General features: G+C 36.3%; 1 protein-coding gene across 3 annotated transcripts in view; it reads left to right on the top strand.

Annotated features, from left to right (window-relative positions):
- Positions 1-19,090, top strand: part of PIK3R1 (phosphoinositide-3-kinase regulatory subunit 1) — a 60,571-nt gene extending 41,481 nt beyond the window's left edge. Inside the window, exons 1-10 of one of the 3 annotated variants that reach the window (XM_056513817.1) lie at positions 4,040-4,393; positions 7,941-8,043; positions 8,720-8,818; positions 8,950-9,130; positions 9,609-9,734; positions 10,717-10,859; positions 11,134-11,310; positions 11,409-11,477; positions 13,807-13,977; positions 14,434-19,090. In XM_056513817.1, coding sequence (XP_056369792.1) covers positions 4,378-4,393; positions 7,941-8,043; positions 8,720-8,818; positions 8,950-9,130; positions 9,609-9,734; positions 10,717-10,859; positions 11,134-11,310; positions 11,409-11,477; positions 13,807-13,977; positions 14,434-14,623 — 1,275 coding nt within the window. In that variant the 5' untranslated portion in view covers positions 4,040-4,377 and the 3' untranslated portion in view covers positions 14,624-19,090. Of the gene's footprint in view, positions 1-4,039; positions 4,394-6,250; positions 6,548-7,940; positions 8,044-8,719; positions 8,819-8,949; positions 9,131-9,608; positions 9,735-10,716; positions 10,860-11,133; positions 11,311-11,408; positions 11,478-13,806; positions 13,978-14,433 lie in introns of those variants that run through there. The other 2 variants (XM_056513816.1, XM_056513815.1) reach the window with 2 other exon arrangements.
- Positions 19,091-20,428: the final 1,338 nt, after the last annotated feature.

Raw genomic sequence — 20,428 nt, 5'->3', positions numbered from 1 at the left:
TTTATTGTTTTCATAGAACTATAAAAAACACTCTAAGACATGTTTTTCAGAATTGACATCTTCAAGATTATTGCTTTTAGAGGCCTTATTTTCCATAAAGACTGTTTAGATAGACTGTAATAAAATGCACCTTATTTGTCATGTATTCATTTTGAGAATCTTAAATAGAATTTTGCATGTGAAGGATTGGAGAGGTTTTAAGCAGAAAGAATTTTACCTATTGAAAATAACCTCATGACAGCTAAGTGATAACAGGAAAGCCAGTGCTGCCAGTTTCTTCTCTTTTTCACAGGCAATGGAGTGATGTCTTCCTTCCTTCTTAATTATTTTTGTTAAGATGAGAACATTCTGTCTAAAACAAGCTGTGCATGAACTTCCAGTGGTATCTTATGCAGTATATAAATACATTAAATGTAGTGTTAAGAGATAACTGATCTGAATAGCAAGTAGATCTTTGCACAGCTGTGGGTTTTTTTCCTTACCACATCACCCACTAATTATACTTGTTACCTGAAAGCACTAGAAAGTAAGCAGCTGGACCTTACCTCTTACTTTATTTTAAAATAAGGATCTTAAATTAGGCATCTTCAGTTGGACATCTTTTACCTAGAGTGATGCTTGGATGTCATAACATACAAAGAAGAGTTACTCCTGGACCATTACTTGACTTACACAGAACAGTTGGATTGGGGTTGTCTGTTGGGGTGTTCATCAGCAAACTACAGATTCCAGTTTGTGGATTAAAATAGTGCTTAGTCCTACATAAAAATACTAAAGTTAACAATACCTATTAATAGAATAGTGTATTTTTGTGTAGCAGATGAAGACAAAGTAATGTTGCAGGAGAAATAAGTCTGGAAAAAATTAGATCAGTTTTTTGGTTTTTGTCTCGTTCTTCATGTTTGTTGGTAGGAGAGACAAAAGATGGTTTTGGTGGGCAAGGTAGGTGATTTTTGCATCCCATCTGAACATCACAGCTTGGTGTACAACTGCACAGACTTTAAAGAATACAGTGAGAAACAAAGTACAAGTCTCTAAATGTGTAATCTAAAAAAGTACTATTAGAAGAAAATGTCTTAATTGTAACAGATTTTAGCAAATAGTGCTGCTCAGGTCTCACAGAATCTCACACATTATACAGACTTGTGAAGGTAAATGTGGAAAACAGGCTATATTAGGCTACATTTATAGGTATAGAAGACTTGGGTGGTTTTTCAGTTAACTGTCAAGGATCTTAAAGGCTCGGTTTTTTTCTGTCTGGAGGTGGCTGCCCTGGATGCAGATCCCAAAGCTGTCCACAGTAGGTGCAGTAAGTGCTCTGAGCAACAGGGTCAGTTTAGAACCAATAGCTGCAAAGGCAGGCCACACAGATAAAGCTGGGAGATCATTTTGGGAGAGGAGTTTAGGGAGATAGGGGTCCTTTCTGGAGCCTGGGTGTGTGAGAATAATGTCTGTCTTAGGAAGGCAAAGGAGAAGTAGGATGTGGGGAGCAAGCAAGGGAATGTGGGGAGCTTGTAGCATTGCTGGTGAGGAGTAGAAGAGCTACAGCAAAGGAAAGAGCTGCCTTGTATCAATGAATAAAAGCCTCCAATAGCCTGTACACTGACTAGAGATGAGCTGCTTTGTCTGGGATGTCTATCCTAGTTTGTCCCTGTTTCCCAGGCTTGTATGTGGCATTGTAAATAACAGCTCAGACTGAAATACTGCAGCCTGAAAAAGTAGTTTTCATTACTCAGAGCATCATAGCTAAGAATGAGTGAGGTAATACGACTGCCTTATATGTAACTGCTCACTTGTTGGGGATGAGATGAAAGTCCTGGCAGCATCATCAAGGTGCAGACGCTTTGCTTTTAGTCACAAAAGATATTCACAAGACTGGTGGCATAACAGCTAGAGCAGGGCAGTGTAAATGCTGATCCAGTTCCTCCTGGAATTTTATTCCTCCTTAAAAATACCCATGTTTCTACAGACATCGGCCTGAGACTACAGTCCTATTGGTACTGTCCTGGGCACATAAACAAATAAATGTGTAGGAAAGCCGTCCGTTGTCAGAACTTACCATGTCAGAGTCTTGGCTGGCTGCCAGCAGCGCCGAGCGCGGTGTGGAGCGTGCAGAAGGCTGCGGGTGCTGGGGATGCGGATGCGGCGCCCGCGGCAGAGGGGACCTGTGCATCCCTGTCCTACCCAGCAGAGGGCTCCCCTCCTAAGCTAATAAAAGCCAGGCTTTATCCCTGACCTAATGGAAACCACAATGCTTGGCTAAACACTATACTTTGGAATGCCATATCCTTGGTTTAAGTTTTGACACAAGCTCGTGCTTTATGTTTTCCAATACCTAATTGCAAGAATCGATAAAAGTGGAACAATACATACAACATTATTGGCTTTTTTTTACAGATTCTGTCTTGCAGATATTTGTGTGTATTATAAAACACATGGGAGCATGTCAAACCTGACCAGTTCTTTTCCTGCTTCAGACATAATTTTTTAGAAAAAAAAATTTACTATGTTAATAGAAGAACGCTGTGAGTACAACTGGAAGGAATATTAGATGGCAAAATAAAATGGACACCACTCAGGATTTTGAAATTTAGATAAAAGACAAGACAGTGCAATATTTGAAAATACAAGTGTGTGCATGCTAGTATCTTTTTTTGACAAGACACTTGATTCTCTCCTGCAGGATAATAAGGAACTCATTATGTGTGGCTACCTGTGCTTTTTTAATTGATAAAAATTGTTAAAGTTCAGTGAACTAAGTTTGGGTTGTCTTTTCTCCTTTCACTATATACATCTGTAATGTAGTCCCACAATCAGGATATGTTCTCAACCCCTTCTGTAATTTTAACAGCAAAGAAGTATATCAACTACAGTCTGAAGCTGGATTAGTTCAGAAACACAGGTTTCCGTCTCCATTTGAAGTAGGCTGTACCTTTATGACTCTGCTGCTTTAAATTATATTTAGAACTGACAATTGTTCAAATATGCAGAGCCTATAACTAGGGAAGCAAGGGATTATTATCTAATTATCTATTAGCTAATCAATCAAGTACAAAACATCAAAAATATACTGCAGGTATTTGGGATTTCATTATTAGGTGCAAGTGGTATTTCACAGCATAGGAGGATTTTGGTATGTAAAGTATTAAGGAAACAAAAACTTTTCTATACTATTTGACTGCCTTAGGGAGCAGCAAGACAATCTCAAAGAAATTCTCTATGTTTTTATTAGAAATTCTCACTGTTTGCAAGAAGTGAGAGGAAAATATTAATCCCCTTCTCTCCTTCTCTTAATGTATCTGCTTCTCCTTTTACTTTGAATTTATTTCCTTGTAGAAGTTTAACTGGCAAAAAAAGATAACCTCTGTAGGCAGAGGGAAGTAGGCTCTTCAGTTGCTGCTCTACTCCTTTAGCAAGTTTGGTCTCCACCAAACACTGAGGCAAGGAAAATAGATTTAACCTAAGCTTTTTCCTCTCTGTACAGTTTCTTTTCTCACTTACCTGCCCAAGATATGAACAATCCTGATATACTGGAAACCACTTTGAATACATGTTTTTACTAATATTTTTAGTATATTGGAAATTGCTAAAAAGTCTCACAGCCTCAGACTAAGGGTCTTGAAGGAGCACCTGTATTTGTGATCCAGCATGGGCATGTACAAGGTGATGCTGTGCTTGCAAGCATGCTATTTTGCTTTCACAGGGCTGCTTCTAGAGATGCAGCTCTTTTCAAGGAAAATTTTTATTCTATTTTTTTTTTTCTGCAGTTAACCACTTCCTGTATTTGCTGTTCATGGTGCTTTTCTGATCTTCAATACTGCATGCAGCAGCCAGTGATAGGGACTATTTTAAGGCCTCTTACAATGGTCTTCTCATTTACTTAGCTAAAATGAGAAAGTTAGCCCCTCATTGGCCGCTTGTTAGCTGATGACAACTTTTACTTTGAATCTGGTTCCCATCCCCCAGCTGAAATCCCTGGCTCAGCAAATATTTGAACCTACCCAAGTTAATCATGAAACTGAGATCTTTATCTGAGAGAGACGTGCAAGCTACTGAGGGTGGTGGTTTCTTTTTTTTTTTCACAGTACTGAAGTCAGGTTCACTTTTTAATGATGAACAGAGTAAGCAGATACCTTCTGCACAGAGGTTTAAGCAGTTGAGACAGAAGGCTTGGATTTTCTCACTGCAAGTTACAACTCTTTTAGGGGGTTTTATGGAACATTGTTTGGAAAGCAGAGAAATCTCTTTTTCTTCATTGCTTCAGAGAAGCTTCCTAGTAAATGGAGGTCTTAGGGTTTATTTTTAAGCAAGATTTTTATAAGAGGAAACCAATGCTGGATTGTATTTTCAACTGTTTCACAAGGGTGATCATTTGCGATGCATAATTTACAAAGTAAGTAATTTTGAATTTCTGTGTTTCTTTCGTCATCCTGGAAGTATTGTACTGTAACTGATTGCCAGGTAGAGCTTTAAGTCTTTTAAGATACATGAATTTAAGTCAAGTACATCAGTACCTCTCCAGGTTATATAGGAAATGGATAATAGCCTATGTGCCTCCTCTGTCTTTTCTTGCCTGCAGGCTAGGCTAGTCTGAGCTGAGCACTAACCTGATTATACAAGTTTGTTCAGTCCTAAATTTGGCCACCAGTGAAACTCTACGGAACTAATTTTTCCTGAAAGTCTTTATTAATGGAATAAAAAATTTACTGATCCCACGAGACCTAAAAGCAGCAATGCATTTTTTGTAGGAAATCTTTATAACTTAATTGAAATAATTACCTTGGCAACTTAACTGTTTGGGTAGCAGGTGGGCTAAACCTCTATGTTCAGTGTTTAGACTTGTTTCTGGGTGATTTTAAGTATCCTTTTCATTTTGGAAATGGAAAGAATCTTTGCAGCATATCTACCTTAACAGGAAAAGGAGTCTACTTCAGAATGAAGCTTCTTAATGTACAAAGGAAATTAGCGTGCATCTTTTTGTATATGTTGGTGCTCCAGACACGCTCTTGTATGTTGATGCTTGTCTGAAAGGGGTAACCTGCTCAGGGGCACAGACACTGGTTGGGGGGGAGGGGTGAGAGGGGGAGGCAGGGGCAAAATATTTGGAAATCATATAAATTGTGTTAATTTTTTAAATGAGTATTTGTGTGATAGAGCATATTTCAGCTGCTCCAGAATTTCTTACGGTATAAGGCACAGACAGTTGCTACAGCAAGACTTTTTTATAGTTATTTTTGGTCTCTGGTTTTCTCCCTCTATAGATCATGTGAGCATACGTAGCGTTCTGCTCTGAAGTTAATAGCCTAGTCTGTCCATGTTTGTTTCAAGAGGTCAGAGAGAGTTACAGACAGTGATGGAGGCAGTTAAGATGGAATATCTCTAAATGATTGGAAGATGCTGCTGATATAAAGTCAGGGGGCTAGGAGACACTGACAAGAGACTCCTGCTTTTAAAAACAATTAACTTGATAAATATATCAATGAGAGTAGAGTAGAAAAATGGTCTGAAAAGGCAGACTAAATCTTATTGTATCTTGATAGCCCTTTTTATGTTCAGCAAAACCATTTTTGAAGATCTTGCTCACTTATGACTTTCTTCCATTATTTGAGTGAATCAGCTGAGTGTAAGATTAATTTGGGGTTCAGATTTCAAAATTAATTAATCTAGATTGATTTGAATTATGTTTTATAACATAATGGTAACAGAGAAAGGCATCTCTGCAGTAAGCATGTTTTATATAGTAATTTAAACTCTATCAGACCCATGTGCCCATGAAAATAGTAGAAATATGCAGAGTTTAAAAACATAATCTATATTTCATTATGTGGATATATACATCTCTGTGTGTTTGTGTAAAATGAGTGTAATGGATATACACACACAGTCATGTCCTTCTCTAATGCATCTCTAATATGTGCAGTAGTTCTAGAATCCTCTTAAATCTTTTTGAATGCAAACTTCAGGCGTTCAAGCAGGAGAATGCACCTGAGATGTGACCGACCTGCTTCTGAAGGGAGCTGCCCTGTGTGTGAGTGTGTGTTGTGTGTGCCTGTGTGTGTAAGAGCTACGTGCTGCAGCATATCAGCCTTTTGTCATCCTGCCAGGATTGGACTGTACCATGCTGCAAAGTCAGGAAAATGAGCCAGGAACACGGACAAGGAGAGCCCACTTGCTCCTTTTGTGTGTAATACCAGCTTTATATTGCAATTCTGCTAAATGTAGATTCTTCCCAAAACTGAAATTGTTTTAAGATTAATGTAGAACAAAATGAGGAAGCAGGAGTGGTTTGGTGACATTATTTTGACATGATTGGCTGAGGATTATGATGTAATAGGTTACAGTGCAGCCCCTTATAGGTTTTAAAATGAATTCCAAGACACCATTACAAAGACAGCCTGACTCTTTTCTTGTATCTGAGCTTACTCAGTGAAACTCACACAAATGTACAATACTGTTTGGAATATGGAAGAACTGGATATAGACTATCCTAAGACAGATATAAATTGTGGCACAGACTTGATGTTTTACATAGAAATGGATCCACCAGGTAAAACTGCAGTCTTATTATAGAAGACTTAATTAATTTTAGTCTTTACTATAGCTGATGAAAAATTCTTACTGGATATGTAGGATTTCTTTACTTTGTTATTAATACAAATAGTTTTCCTTTTTTCATAAATTAGAATAAAATTGTGAATTAGTGCATGGTTGTAGCAATTAGAATCTTAGCATATTAAAATACCTGACTGCTTGATTTAATTTTTACTGGATTGACCTGTTTCTATTTTGATTTTATTATGTCAGATGTAGTTTTAGTCCTGCTATTTTATCATGTAAAAATTGTATTTCTTTTATTACTATTTTTGCTCTCTCTGTTCCACACTGTGCCTAAAAGGAGATGCTGTAGTAACACTCATATTTCCTGAAACAGTGATTGCAAATCATTGGCTTAGATTGTATAAGGAAAAAACATTTCTAAAATCTGGCAATACTAATTGAATGCCTGTTGTAGCATCATTTTTTTCATATCACATGAAACTATTGCACTATCCTGATATTCCTTGCAACTTTAAAAATATTGTATTTTGAGCATGATCATAATATACAGCACAGGAATGATGTACTTACTGGAGAACTGAAAGAGCTGAGTTGATAGTTGATTTTTAATCCTGATTCCAGTGTAGTGCCTCTCGTTACTAAGTCAGTGCTGCAGTATCTTCTCTGGCACCCACTGGTGTACATATGCAGCTTTGACATTGAAAAAAAAGAAGGGGGGGTTGTTTTTTAATCAGTACTGGCATTTAGAACACAATTTATTCTGTGGAATACTAAGATTAACACAAGGGATATTTGGGTCACAGATGGGTTTCTTAAACTGTTGGGTTTGTTTTTTTTTATTTTTTTGCAAATCATTGCACAGAATGCTGAGGATCACAAACCCTAATTCTTCTTCAAATTTCTTGTATTACTATGGGTTTGCATCTTTTATTACTCAGCTTCTAGGTAAGAAAACAGGAAAATTCCTTTAAGATCATTACATAGGAGGATAGAAAAAAAGTAACATGTTTTATTATTTGTGTTCACCCAAAGATGGTGAAAGAAGGTAAAAGCAAAACTTCAGATTTTTTTTTCTCAAATGCTTTCTTCACAGGGGCAGGAGTTGAGTATGGTGTTATATTTTCCTTAAAATATATTACTGCAAGATAACGTAATTTTTTTAACCAGTACCACTTCATTTTTAATTATTTTGTTTTTAGATTTCTTAATTCCTGTAGTGTCTTTTAAATGCTGTTAATGATGGACAACTCTATTTGGCAACCCTTTCTTTTTTTAAACACACTCATAGAATTACAAAATTTATGTAAAAGTATGTAATTTCAAGGAATATATGGTCGTGTTTTCAGTGAGTTACAACTTTTCTTCCCCCCTTTCATTTGCAGCACTGCCTCCTAAGCCACCGAAACCTAATAGCGTAACTAACAATAGCATGAATAACAACATGTCACTACAAGACGCAGAATGGTACTGGGGGGACATCTCAAGGTAAACCACCTCAAGACATGTATTTCTTATGCTTGGCTTTGTGCTATTCTTGCTGTGCTATTCTGTGTATGTATAATGCTTTGAGTGTAGAAAATTCACAGTTGTAAGAGCAGTTTTATGATAGTTTCCACCACAAACATATTACAGTTGGTTTTATTCCAAATAGGGCTGAAAAGATACTGGCAGTGACTTAGAATGTAGTGTGCAAAATTATCATTCTATTACTTTAAGACTTATATGAAATGCTAGCATGAAAAGATAGCACTAAGAAAGAATTTTGTTATTGTCTTTCATTCAAAACATCAGCCATAGGCACAATAGTCAGCAGGTCAGACTAACAAGTGCCATATATTAGCAATATTTTTATCTGTACTATATATAGGTATACTAGACCAGCACTGTCTGCTCCAATTGCATAGGCTTGTATGAACAAGCAGAAAGAGCTTTGCATGAATAACAATTGTGTCCAGTAGTGAGAGCACAGAGTATGCCATTTTTTATCCCACTTGTTCTCTAAGAATTTTAAATAAGATATTATGTAGTTGTATTAATATGGAGACATGAAGGCTTCTCAAACACACATTTCAAAACATTTGAATTTCAATTTAGAGGACTGTGGAAGAATAAGTGTGTGAGAACTAATTGAAATGATTGGTTACTTTTGCTTTCATTTTAGAGAAGAAGTAAATGAGAAGCTTCGAGACACAGCTGATGGTACCTTTTTGGTACGAGATGCTTCGACCAAAATGCATGGGGACTACACACTGACACTGAGGTAAGACTAGTTACACTGGGTCTGTAATACTTGATAGTAAAATGCAATAACTGCACTTACTCTAGTACAGAGTATTCTTTAGGAAACAGTACTTGAAGCATGCCTAACTTTTCAATATACTGTATTTGCAGGAAAGGAGGAAATAACAAGTTAATCAAAATTTTTCACCGAGATGGAAAATATGGCTTTTCTGACCCACTAACGTTCAACTCCGTGGTTGAGCTAATAAACCACTACCGGAATGAATCTCTAGCCCAGTATAATCCTAAACTGGATGTAAAATTACTCTATCCAGTATCTAAGTACCAGCAGGTAATTTGATTTCTTTCCTTTGTGTTTCACTTAAATACAGGGAAATTATTGCAGAACTTGCAGAACATGAACTTTGGCTCTGTTAATACTTGAAAAAATCAAATGGGTACAAAACTTGATATTTTTGTTTAAAACTAACTCCAAATAAAAACCCAAAATTTTACATGCTGTGCAAGTAAATATTTAAAACTTTAAATATTGCAGACACACTGTGGGGAAATAAACATCGTAATTATTATCCCACTCAATGGTGAAATATGTAATTTTCAATATAAAGCTAAACACTTACAATGCAAAATTCCTGTTTGTCATTAATTTCTCATTTGCATATTATGCATTTAATGTATCTCCATATTGGTGAAAGAAGAATAACATTTCCATGTAATTATCTAAGCATTTTTAAGCAGTTTTATCCAGAAAAGCTGTGCAATACAATTGTCTTCTTACAGAATATCTTTCTTCCTGTTTATCATTCCAGGATCAAGTTGTAAAAGAGGATAGCATTGAAGCAGTAGGAAAGAAATTGCATGAATATAATACCCAGTTCCAAGAAAAAAGCAGAGAATATGACAGGCTCTATGAAGACTACACGAGAACATCTCAGGTGAGCTAGATTTGAACCAAATGGAGAATGGCAGACTGTGTAGATTTTAAAGAATATTATTGTGAATTCATACTGTCATCTTCCCTCTCCTCTCTTCCACCACCACTGCATTGCCCTGATGTGCTTCCTCAGAACAGTGCAATTGCTTACTCATGTTTGAGCTGCTGCCACCTGTAAACTAAGCCACCCTTTGCCCAAGTCAGATAGCTTCATCAGAAGCTAGTACATAACTGTCTTAATTTACCACCACTTCTACATACTGACCTCATCAAGCTGAATTATGGTTTTCAAGGCACATTTGCAGGGAAGCATTGCATTTTATTATGAGTTTTTGAAGGGTCTGGTATACCTATGCAGGATAAAGAGATAACATGTGTAGACAAAGTGCAGAAATGAAAAGTTGCCTCTTTCAGCTTAATCAATTTTTAGCCATGCCTTGAAGTGCCACTGAATTAGTCCAGTTTTACAGACTCAGAATCAAGACTGCTTCTTAAAGTGTACAGAAAATACTCCTAAAAAGAATTGAAGAAAATTGATGCCAACTTGAACTAATGACTTAAGAGTTGGCAACCAGCTATAGGTATGTAGGGGCAGGAGGTTAAACTAGATAATCTCCATGTCAAGGCCACCTTTATTTCAGAAAGCCAGGTGTGCCTCTAAGGACTTAAGTTTGTACAAAGGGCAAAGTGCACTGCCGTAAATTTTAAGCATCGATTTATTTATACAAAGTAAAGATTGTAACTGATTCTTTTTTTAGCAGCTCTATTTCTTGAGAAACCTCATCATGGAAATCTTATCATGGTAGTCTTTTGCACAGGCCTATTGTCTCTATGCCATAAAGTTCAGCAGACAGAATACATTTTGGTAAAGGGATATAGAAAATATATTCTTCTACAATATACTGAAGTGTTTCCGTGATACAAGCTAATAAATCTTCCCCTTTATCTGATAACAACTGTAATAACAATTATTTTATTTTCAGGAAATTCAAATGAAAAGAACAGCCATTGAGGCATTTAATGAAACAATAAAAATTTTTGAAGAGCAGTGCCAAACACAAGAAAGATACAGTAAGGAATACATTGAAAAATTTAAACGGGAAGGAAATGACAAAGAAATACAAAGGTCAGTATTTGATTTTGCATATCAAATTGTATGATTTTTGAAAAAACAAATAATGCCAAGTATTAGGTCTGCCTAAAACTGAAGCAAGATGACAAGTTTGAAATTGTTCAGCTGTAAGCAAAGAAGCCTCAAATAGGGTAGATGTGAACTGGCAAAATCTATGACTACATCTAGAGAAATAATGTATTATCTTAGGTGTCTACACCTCTAAATAGCAAACTGTAAAGTTATGAATAAGAAATCAGAGTGTAACCTAACACGTTGTTCCATCTAGAATCATGCACAACTATGAAAAACTGAAGTCTCGGATAAGTGAAATTGTGGACAGCAGGCGCAGATTAGAAGAAGACTTAAAAAAGCAAGCAGCTGAATATAGAGAGATAGACAAGCGTATGAACAGCATTAAGCCAGACCTCATACAGCTGAGGAAGACGAGAGATCAGTACTTGATGTGAGTATCATGAATTAACAATTTTTAAGTTGTTTTGTTTTTCAGTGGTATCCAACTTTCGTGACTAAAAATTAATTTCATTTGCAATTATTGTCCAGGTGGCTGACTCAAAAAGGCGTTCGGCAAAAGAAGCTAAATGAATGGCTTGGAAATGAAAATGCAGAAGAGTAAGTATTGAAGGATTTAGATATTTCTGGTGTTTCAAATCACATGAATACAAAAGTGAGATAGAGCATATTTAGGTCTTGGACCACACAAGGAAATCTCAAGCCTGGGTCTTCAGTACAAATGCACAGTGTTAAGACATGACAGCCTACATAAAGCAAGTATCAGAAAGGAAGCTGTCTCACCCTCTACTCTCCTCCTTTCTTCAGTGAAGTGCATAATCAAGTTACTGTAGTAAAAGCACTGAAATGTAACCTGTGTCTTTTTTCTTACCAGCAAAATTCAGTTCATTAGCTATTAGTATCTTAGAGAGATGTCATGCAGTTGGATTAGTTGTTCAGAAGGTCTCTTAGGCATGAACAGGCTTTTTCCAAATCTCAGCTGTGAGTACCATTATGTTATCCCATATAGGGGGTACCCACATCATTGTGTCACATTGCTGTTGGAGATGATAAATTTCTATGTGCTGAGGAATATCCTCTGGTTTTGTGGTCTGTTTTATTTTTCTGGAAAATGGCAGGGTAGTATTCTGTCATTTTAAACAGTTTAGTTTACTGTAGGTTCTGACAGAGGCTAGGCTGGTGAATACATTTAATTTATTTCCTGGGTAAAAAGGCAAAATGTGCTTGGATTGTGTAAACATAGACCAAATTTAAACAAAAGCAAGACGCAAAATAATATCTGAAGTACAGTAACAGTGAAAAATGAACAAATAGAAAAATCAAAATTGTCTCAGTAGTATGTGTATCAACATTTTCTGCCTATGTAGTTTCTTGTACATCCCTTTTATGCTGTCTGGTTGAATATACAATGAAAGCAGCAGACTGACAATGACTGTAGTGCATTCTGCCTTGCATTCTGGCCTTGTCCACATCTATTTTAATTTGTCTTGGTTTATTGAGTCTCCTGCTGTTATCCTGGAAATTGTGCTTATCGCTGTGGTAGAAGCAGGAGATAAAAATGACATACACATTTTAAAGCTGTGTTGTTTTCTCAGTCTTAGCACAATTCAAAGATGAGATGTAAAATATGTAGGCACCTGTTCCCACTAGTGTTCCTATCACTTAAACAGTAGACAAAGAACACTCTGTGGGTTTAGTGTAGCATCAAAAAGTAAGTGAAACTGTTTTTAAAAAAATCTTCATTTTCTTTCGCTCTGTTACTCCTTGCTGACAAGTCTAATAACTGCTGAAAAATTAAACTTTTTAGAATATGGCTTTTCTTCTGAAGTTGTATTCCAGAAAAACATCCCCCGATAAAATAAGCAGAATGAAAAACAAGAATTGTTTTCTCTGGATGCTGGTTAAAAACAGAGCCAATGTATGTGAATGTCATGCAAGTGAAAAGAGTGATGGGATAACGGACCTGGAGATAGTGTTATTTGAAACAAAAGAGCTCTTTCTCTTTATGAAAAATAGAATTCTATGTGCAATTGCTGATTTCTGTAGACTACTTTGAGAATCTTCAGAAAGACAGAAGAATCATGGATAAGTGAGAAGTCATCTTTTCTTAGACCAAGGAATACTAATTAAAAGCCTATTACAGAGAGAAAAAATGGATTAGCCTGACACAGATTTATTACAAGCTGAGCAGGAGAGGCAGGGTCAACCAGTACAGGCTGTTATGGGATTGGGGAGCTCTGGAACTGCAGAATACCAAAGTGATATTCACAATTGAACCAGTTGCATCTTTTTTCATGGTGGGCTCTAGTTTAGAGGATTCTCTGTAACTCTGAGTCAGCTTTATAGCTGGTGGCTGATTTAGTAGACAAGTAAGTATTGCATGCTATTTTCATAATCTGCTTATAAGGAGAGTAAGGAGAGAGAAAGAGAGAGAGAGAGAGAGAGAAAGCACTCTACTATTGCACCTTTTTCACAAAGCCATTCCCCTATAAATAATTAATCTGTCTCCCTGTGCAACTGCTCAGAGATTCTCCAAGCAGCAGCTGTAGTTGATACATTGCATGATTTTTCACTGCTGACCAAGTGTTCTGATCTTTGGAAATGAAGCTGACTCAGAGGGTACTGATTTTGTTGGGCTTTCTGTTTACGAAAACAGTGAGCAATGGCAGAAGTACTGAAGTGCTCACAGCATATTCTGAAAAATAACATATCATCTTTTTGTATTCTTTCTAAAATTTATGTGAGTGTTCTTCAAAGAAACAAGAAACAAAGCTTATCTTTTACTTTTATCCAGTGTTTTAAACAGTGCAGTATTACTTGGTTTAAATCCCTAGTTTTACCAAGGAGGCATCCTGTAATACAGAATAAAGACTACATAATTAATGGATTTTGTTCTGTGTTTCACAAACAAACTTTTTCTTTTTGACAGCCAATACTCTATGGTAGAAGATGATGAGGACTTGCCCCATCATGATGAGAGAACATGGAATGTGGGAAATATCAACAGAAGCCAAGCCGAAAATCTGCTACGGGGAAAACGAGATGGAACATTCCTTGTTCGAGAGAGCAGCAAGCAAGGCTGCTATGCCTGCTCTGTTGTGTATGTACCCTAATTTGTGAATGATATCACCAACATGTGAGGGGCTACCTTCAGCTGGGGGCAAATAGACACTTGCATGTGCACAATTCCTCTTGAACCTTTAGGCTTAGAAGCGGGTCAAGGAGTCCTGAGGCTGTTCTTATTGGTGCTCCATTTCCTTCATGGCTCCAACCTGTGTCACTCCCACAGAGGAGTCTCACTCAGAAAGGAAACCAAAACATGTCTGCACTCCTTTCTGTGCAGCTGCTAAGTCCTGCCTATCTCCTGCTTCCCTAAGCTAGGATGACATTCGCAAATTTGGACTAAACAGGTTTTTACCATTATCCCACTGCAGAACAGAGGAATTTTGTGTACTGACTAGCATCTTAAGATGTATTGTTAATACCTTATTTTCTATCTTAATTTTACTGTACTCATAAACTAAAAACTGGTTGCTTTTGTTTGATTTTTTTTTAGGGTGGATGGCGAAGTAAAGCACTGTGTGATAAACAAAACACCTACTGGGTATGGATTTGCAGAGCCATACAACTTGTACAACTCGCTCAAAGAACTGGTGCTTCATTACCAACACACGTCACTTGTGCAGCACAATGATTCTCTCAATGTTACACTAGCCTACCCAGTATATGCGCAGCAGAGGCGATGAAGATCTTAATACTCTGGGTTGTTTGTTGCTTTTTTTTAAAGAAATTTGACAACATTGAGGCCTCTGGGGAGAAAAGGCTCCTTTCAGCTTTACTCAAGAATTTGCAGTATCAAAGCTATCTGTCTTCAGATGGGACTAAAGATTTCCTTCACAACTGCAGTGGGAGAGATCACAGTGTTTTGCTGTGAATGTATGTTTGTAATCTGAAGTACTTTTTTTCTTTTTTTTTTGTAATTATAAAAGAAAAACACAAGAGAAAAATCCAAACCTGATCTCCCTGCAGGGACATAGAGGCCTTTAAGCATGGTGCTTGTTTATGACCACTTCTGAAGCTTTACCAGCTAGAATTTTGGATTATCCAGATACAAGGTATAAGAGGTCTGTGTCATTCAGTTATTGGAATTTTGTGGTCACAATCTGACTTGGAATGGTGTTGCTGCACTCAGTGGATCGAGACATACAGCATCGTGGTTCTATTTTGGTTTCTGGTGAATGATATGTAGCAGAGTGGCACTTTCATTTCTAAGGGACACTTTAAAAGGACTTCAGTTACAGTGTGTTGTTCAGACTAATTGTAATAGCAAAGTGCCAGGAAGTGTTTTGTTTAGATGATTAAAAATCCTGTTTTAAGAATATATTTAAGACTGAAGAAAACAGGATTTTCAATGGCATACAGTGTATAATAATGTACATAGTACTGGATGACTAACTGTCATTGATGGAAAACTGTCAATACCAAACTGCTTTGTTTTTTCCTTTTCTGTTTGCTGAAAGCTGAATTTTTAGATTATGCTATGCAATACTGGATTTTCTTTAGGCTTCTCTCAAGCATATCTACAGATTAAGCTTGTTTCTCTTGTTTTTTTGTCTTCTTTTTTTATTTCTTTTGCCTAAGGATATTTTTTTCTGGTGATTATTTTTTGTTAATAATTTTCTTGGTGTTTTTTGGTTTTGTTTATTTTTGCTTGTTTTGTTTTTTTAATTTTGTTTTGTTTTGTTTTAATGTACAGGGAGCCAGCAAGAGTTGGCTTGAGAATTAAAACTATGAAATATTTTACAATTTTCGCTATATAGAATATTGAGCTACTAGCTCGAAGTCTAAAAATTTAGTAAATTTTTTTGACTAAATATTTTGTTGGGCAGTGCCTGATAAGCTTCAAAGCTGCTTAATTCAATAAAAAATATATGAACATTGCAAAATATCACTGAGTCCAACAATACTGTTTCAGAGATATCTTTAGAATACGGTACCATGCTACGTTTGCTTCTTGAAGCATTTGGAACTTCTATCATGATTGTCTTTGTATATGGAAGACAAGAAAAATAGTGTATCCTTCTTTGATAGTGACTGCAGAAAAAAAATGGGGATATTTTGCTACTGCAGTGTAGAGTGTAGGTAGTTTGGATCTCAGAATGAATCCAGCTTCACAGTAAATAAATGACTTCTTGACCTCCTGTGACAGAATTTTTGTCAGCCTGTAAGGGTATTTTCATTTCACATGAAGGAAGTTTCTCTAATCTGTTGCCTAGGTTTGTTTTTTGTATTAGTATTGTGGAAAAAAAAAGCTTCCACCTCTACTGAGAATATTTGGATATAATATAAAACTAATTAAGACTTGAAAGTGATTAGGCTATGATAAGTATTTTCGAAAGTCTGTAGGCTGAGGCAGTATCAAAGTGAACACTTCCATAATTTCAGGGCACCAGAGACTTTCAAAATCATTGTTCAGTTAAAGGAAACAAATACATAAATCTCACTAAGAAAGAATTACCCATAATCCTGGGATAGTTCACTGTCAATGGTTTGCAATGGTTATTTATTGTCCTGACCACTGAGGTAATGCACACATTGCAAATCAATAAAATAATGAAATTCAGAGAAATCTTGGAAAAGATTAGACTAAGTGAACATATGAAATTATTCTTCCCCCAAGATGCAAAATATTACTATTAAAGAGAGTTGCACACACAATCAAAAGAGTGAGACCCATGAAGTTCTCTCATAATAGCTCTGGTTAGAGATCCTTTTTTTTTATTTCAAAGTACACAATGCTTTATAAGCTATTGGAAATAATAATAAGAAATTTGCCAGTCTCCAATAATTTTTATATTATCTTTTTTACATTGTCATTGTTACTTCAGTTCTGAGGCTGTAAGTCTCAGATTTTATTTTGACTTTGTGGTCTTCTCTCTTTTTTTTTGGTTTTGTTTTTTTGTTTTTTTGGTTTTTTTTGTTTTGTTTTTTTGTTTGTTTTTTTTTTTTTTTTGTTTGGGATTTTTTTTGGGGGGTGTTGTCTTTGCTTTCCTATATAGGTGCATTTTCTTACTAGAATTTATATCAGAAACAAGATTCAACAAATGTTGTTTCATGATAGTCATCACTTAGAAAATTATTCTGAATATTTTTTCTGATTAGAAGTTTAGTCTTCATGCCTTCCCTTTCTCATTCCACATTTTTTTCAGGCCTGTAGGACCATGTGAATCTGTAATACTGATAACTGGTTTATACGAAAAACACCAACAATTACTCTAGCATGCCAGTTATACTACTGGGCTTGAAGTTACAGATTAGTTCAAGATACAGCAGTTTAACACTTATAACAATCCAGGATATTCTTCGGACATATATTAATTTCTGAATGTTAAATATTTTAAGAGTAAAATCGCATTTTTTTCTGTAGGCAAAATATATGTAATCTGAATTAATGTTTCACGTAGCATTTGTCAAGAAATTTTTATCATAGTTAAAGCATTTGGATCTAATTTTCTTCATATTAAGAAAATCCCTGCTATGTCAGTGGGCCATATCCTTAGCATGCTCAGCCCAGTATGGAATATAATTCGTTCCTGTGTGCTGTGCAACTTCTCTTTGTGTGTGGCTGTAGCAGAAAAAAAAACTGTGTGTGTGCAGATTTGACACTTGCTTTTCTTGCACAAGCAACAATGAGAAATAAGCACTATGTTGAAAGGATGAGTGCTTAGGGCTTCTTAAGGGGATGTTCTGCCTACACAGGGTCTGTGCAATTTGCAGGGATCATTAATGCCCTCAAATTGGCATGAGTGGGTTTTCTTTGGTACTTACATATTGTGTGGCCTCTGCATTTCTCTCCCTCTTTAATGCACAGAGCTAAATCCTGCCAAAGGCCCTATTCACTGCAGAGTTGTTTGTCTTTAATGTACAATATTGTTCACTCCAGTTTTGATTTGATCTCAGACTACTATATACAGAAAAAAAAAGCATGGGGATATAACAGAAGAAACACAGTGTTTTTCTGTATTTCTATTGATGCATAGTTTTTTTCATCTAATATAATTCATGGACAGGCTTTATTCTGTTACCTTTTTTTTTTTCTTTTAGTTTGGGGAACTTTTTACTTTAAATCCCTGAGTTATGCTGCACTGCAGCATCACTTTTACAAAGCCTTTGAAAGGCATGAGACATAGCAAAGAGAACCAAAACTCACAAGCAAAATTAAGAGTTTCTGATTTACTTAAGTTGAAATATGAATTTGCAGGTTGGGGATGCGTATCTGTGCATACTCACACACACTTGCTGTGTTTATGTATGAACAGTTCCCAATATAGATGCATTTTCATAGAACACGATCATTTTGCTGAGTTTAATAAGTGATATCATTAACTTTGTTTAAAGACGCACACATGCACACTAGACCTTTGTGGGTGCAGCATGTTTCCATATACAGTTAGAAAACTGAGTTTCTGTGTTGTTGGATAGTTTCTTTAAAAAAAAAAAAAAAAAAAAAAAAAAAAAAAGCTTGTCTGTATGGTTCCGTTATCTTGTCAAGCAATCTGTAAAACCAAATCTTCAGATTTTCTATTTGGTGTCAACTGTTCTGTAGTGACAAAATGGCTTCGTCTTGTAATTGGCAATGAAATAATAAATGCTTGGGAAAACATTCAGATGCTTCTAATGGGGAAACTGCCGATTTTCACACAGTGCTTTTGCTATGCATGGTATTAAGTTGGGAAAGTGAATCCTGATTCTGTTTTTTTCAGGGTCACTTTAGAAATGGGCAGCTCAGAGCATAATGCCTCCCTTGGGACAAGATTACAAAGTGCAACATTTTATGTAGAATCATGTGCTGTTTACTGCAGTTGAGACTAAACTGTAGGAGTTGGTAAGGTTACATTGCACTTGTCCTGATGAGATTGCATTAGCTGCCCAAGATGCTGCTATTTTTTGTTTTTTTAATTCTTGTTTTTTGAAAATAAAGCTCTGTTCTGTTACATGTCTTTAAAACATTAAGATTACTTTGTTTTAAAATTGTCTTGAGGAGGTGGAGGGTAAAGCAGATTGTAAATTGCCTTTACAAGGCAACAGTGAAAACATGCCTCCTTAAAATTTTGTTCAAGCTGTAGAGTTGATGGAGCTGTGTCTTGTTTTTGAGTTGCTTTAAAAATTGTAATAAGTCTTCAAGCAGAATAAAGGTTGTTTTGAAACTGCAATTCAGTTGTTGAGGCTTCAATAACAACTGTGATGTCTATTTTCCAGCATCCTTGCCTAACTCTTCTTGTCTCTGTGGCCTTCTTTGAAAATTATACCCAAGTATCATTAGAACTAGGAACTAGTTAGAGGAACTAGGGACTAGTTAGAGGAACTAGGGAGCAAATAGTTTCAGCTGACTCACAGCTATTTTGTGGCTTGAACCTAATGAGATAGTTGAGTGGCTCCAAAATAATCTTGTGTCAAACAGTGACATAACGACAGTTTTGCTCATCTTATACTATTGCAAAAACAGTACAATACTCATGATCTGTTATCAGCCTCTTGCAGTGCAGAAGTGAAGATAAAGTTACAGTTCTTCTGAAAAGAGTGTTTTTTCACTGGTTTCCATGAAGCTGGCCTGTCAGCTTGTGCTACTAAAAGTTATTTACCAGTTTCTTGTCAGCATATAATTGTGAAAAGCAGCATAAGACTGAAGAAGAGGGGGGAAGTATGGGGGGGAGGGAATTGGGTAAGGCCAGTTGTGAACATTGTTTGCCTCCCCTCATAATTGGTATATGGGATCTATTCCCATCAGTCCAAGGTTTCCATTCTAAAATTTGCTTGCATATTGCTCACACTAATGTGGAAGTACCCTGGACTGAGATAATTCAGCATAGACTTGAACAAATTTCAACAACCACAACATTGTCACTGGCCCTTAGAGATTTTTACAAGAAACTTAAACTAAGGGCTATTACTGTATTTTTAGCCTGCTTAATAGCAAGTGGGGCTAGATCTCCAGTGCTTACATCTGTTGCAGTTTCTCTTAGAAGGCTGATTCTTTTGTACTGACATTGAGTTTATCTCACTCCTGCCCCCTGAACTGATGTTGGGGACCACAATGGCTTCTGCAGCCACAGAATCATCAGTGAAAAATAAGGTGAGCTAGGTGATGAATCATGTATCATCTGTCATCATCTATTGGAGAGAAATTAAGACTAATGGATCATAATCCAGAAAAATCTATGGACTGGCAGATTTCTTGCCAGAATCATACATTGTATAGAAATCACTCTTGACAGACTAGAAAAGTAGTTTGCAAAAATGCCATTCTATTTTTACTGTCTGCAGACAAACACTCTCCCACTTTCTCTCTCTGCTTTCTTGCTGAACTTTGACAGTCACAGAATCATAGGGAAAACTGCTTAAATCTATGTGCTATTTTAAAGGCTTGGGAATGCTCACCGGTTGGGATTTTTTGTCCCAGACTTGTGCAAAGTTGCATGCAAGTAACTTCACACAGAGCCCTTTATCTGAGCTGTGAAGCCAAAAAGGGGAGGGAAAGTTTTGAAACTCAC

The sequence above is a fragment of the Oenanthe melanoleuca genome, chromosome Z (genome assembly GCF_029582105.1).
Source record: "Oenanthe melanoleuca isolate GR-GAL-2019-014 chromosome Z, OMel1.0, whole genome shotgun sequence".
NCBI lineage: Eukaryota > Metazoa > Chordata > Aves > Passeriformes > Muscicapidae > Oenanthe > Oenanthe melanoleuca.
Note: the sequence above shows the minus strand (reverse complement) of the source record. Positions and strands in the feature narration are given on the sequence as shown.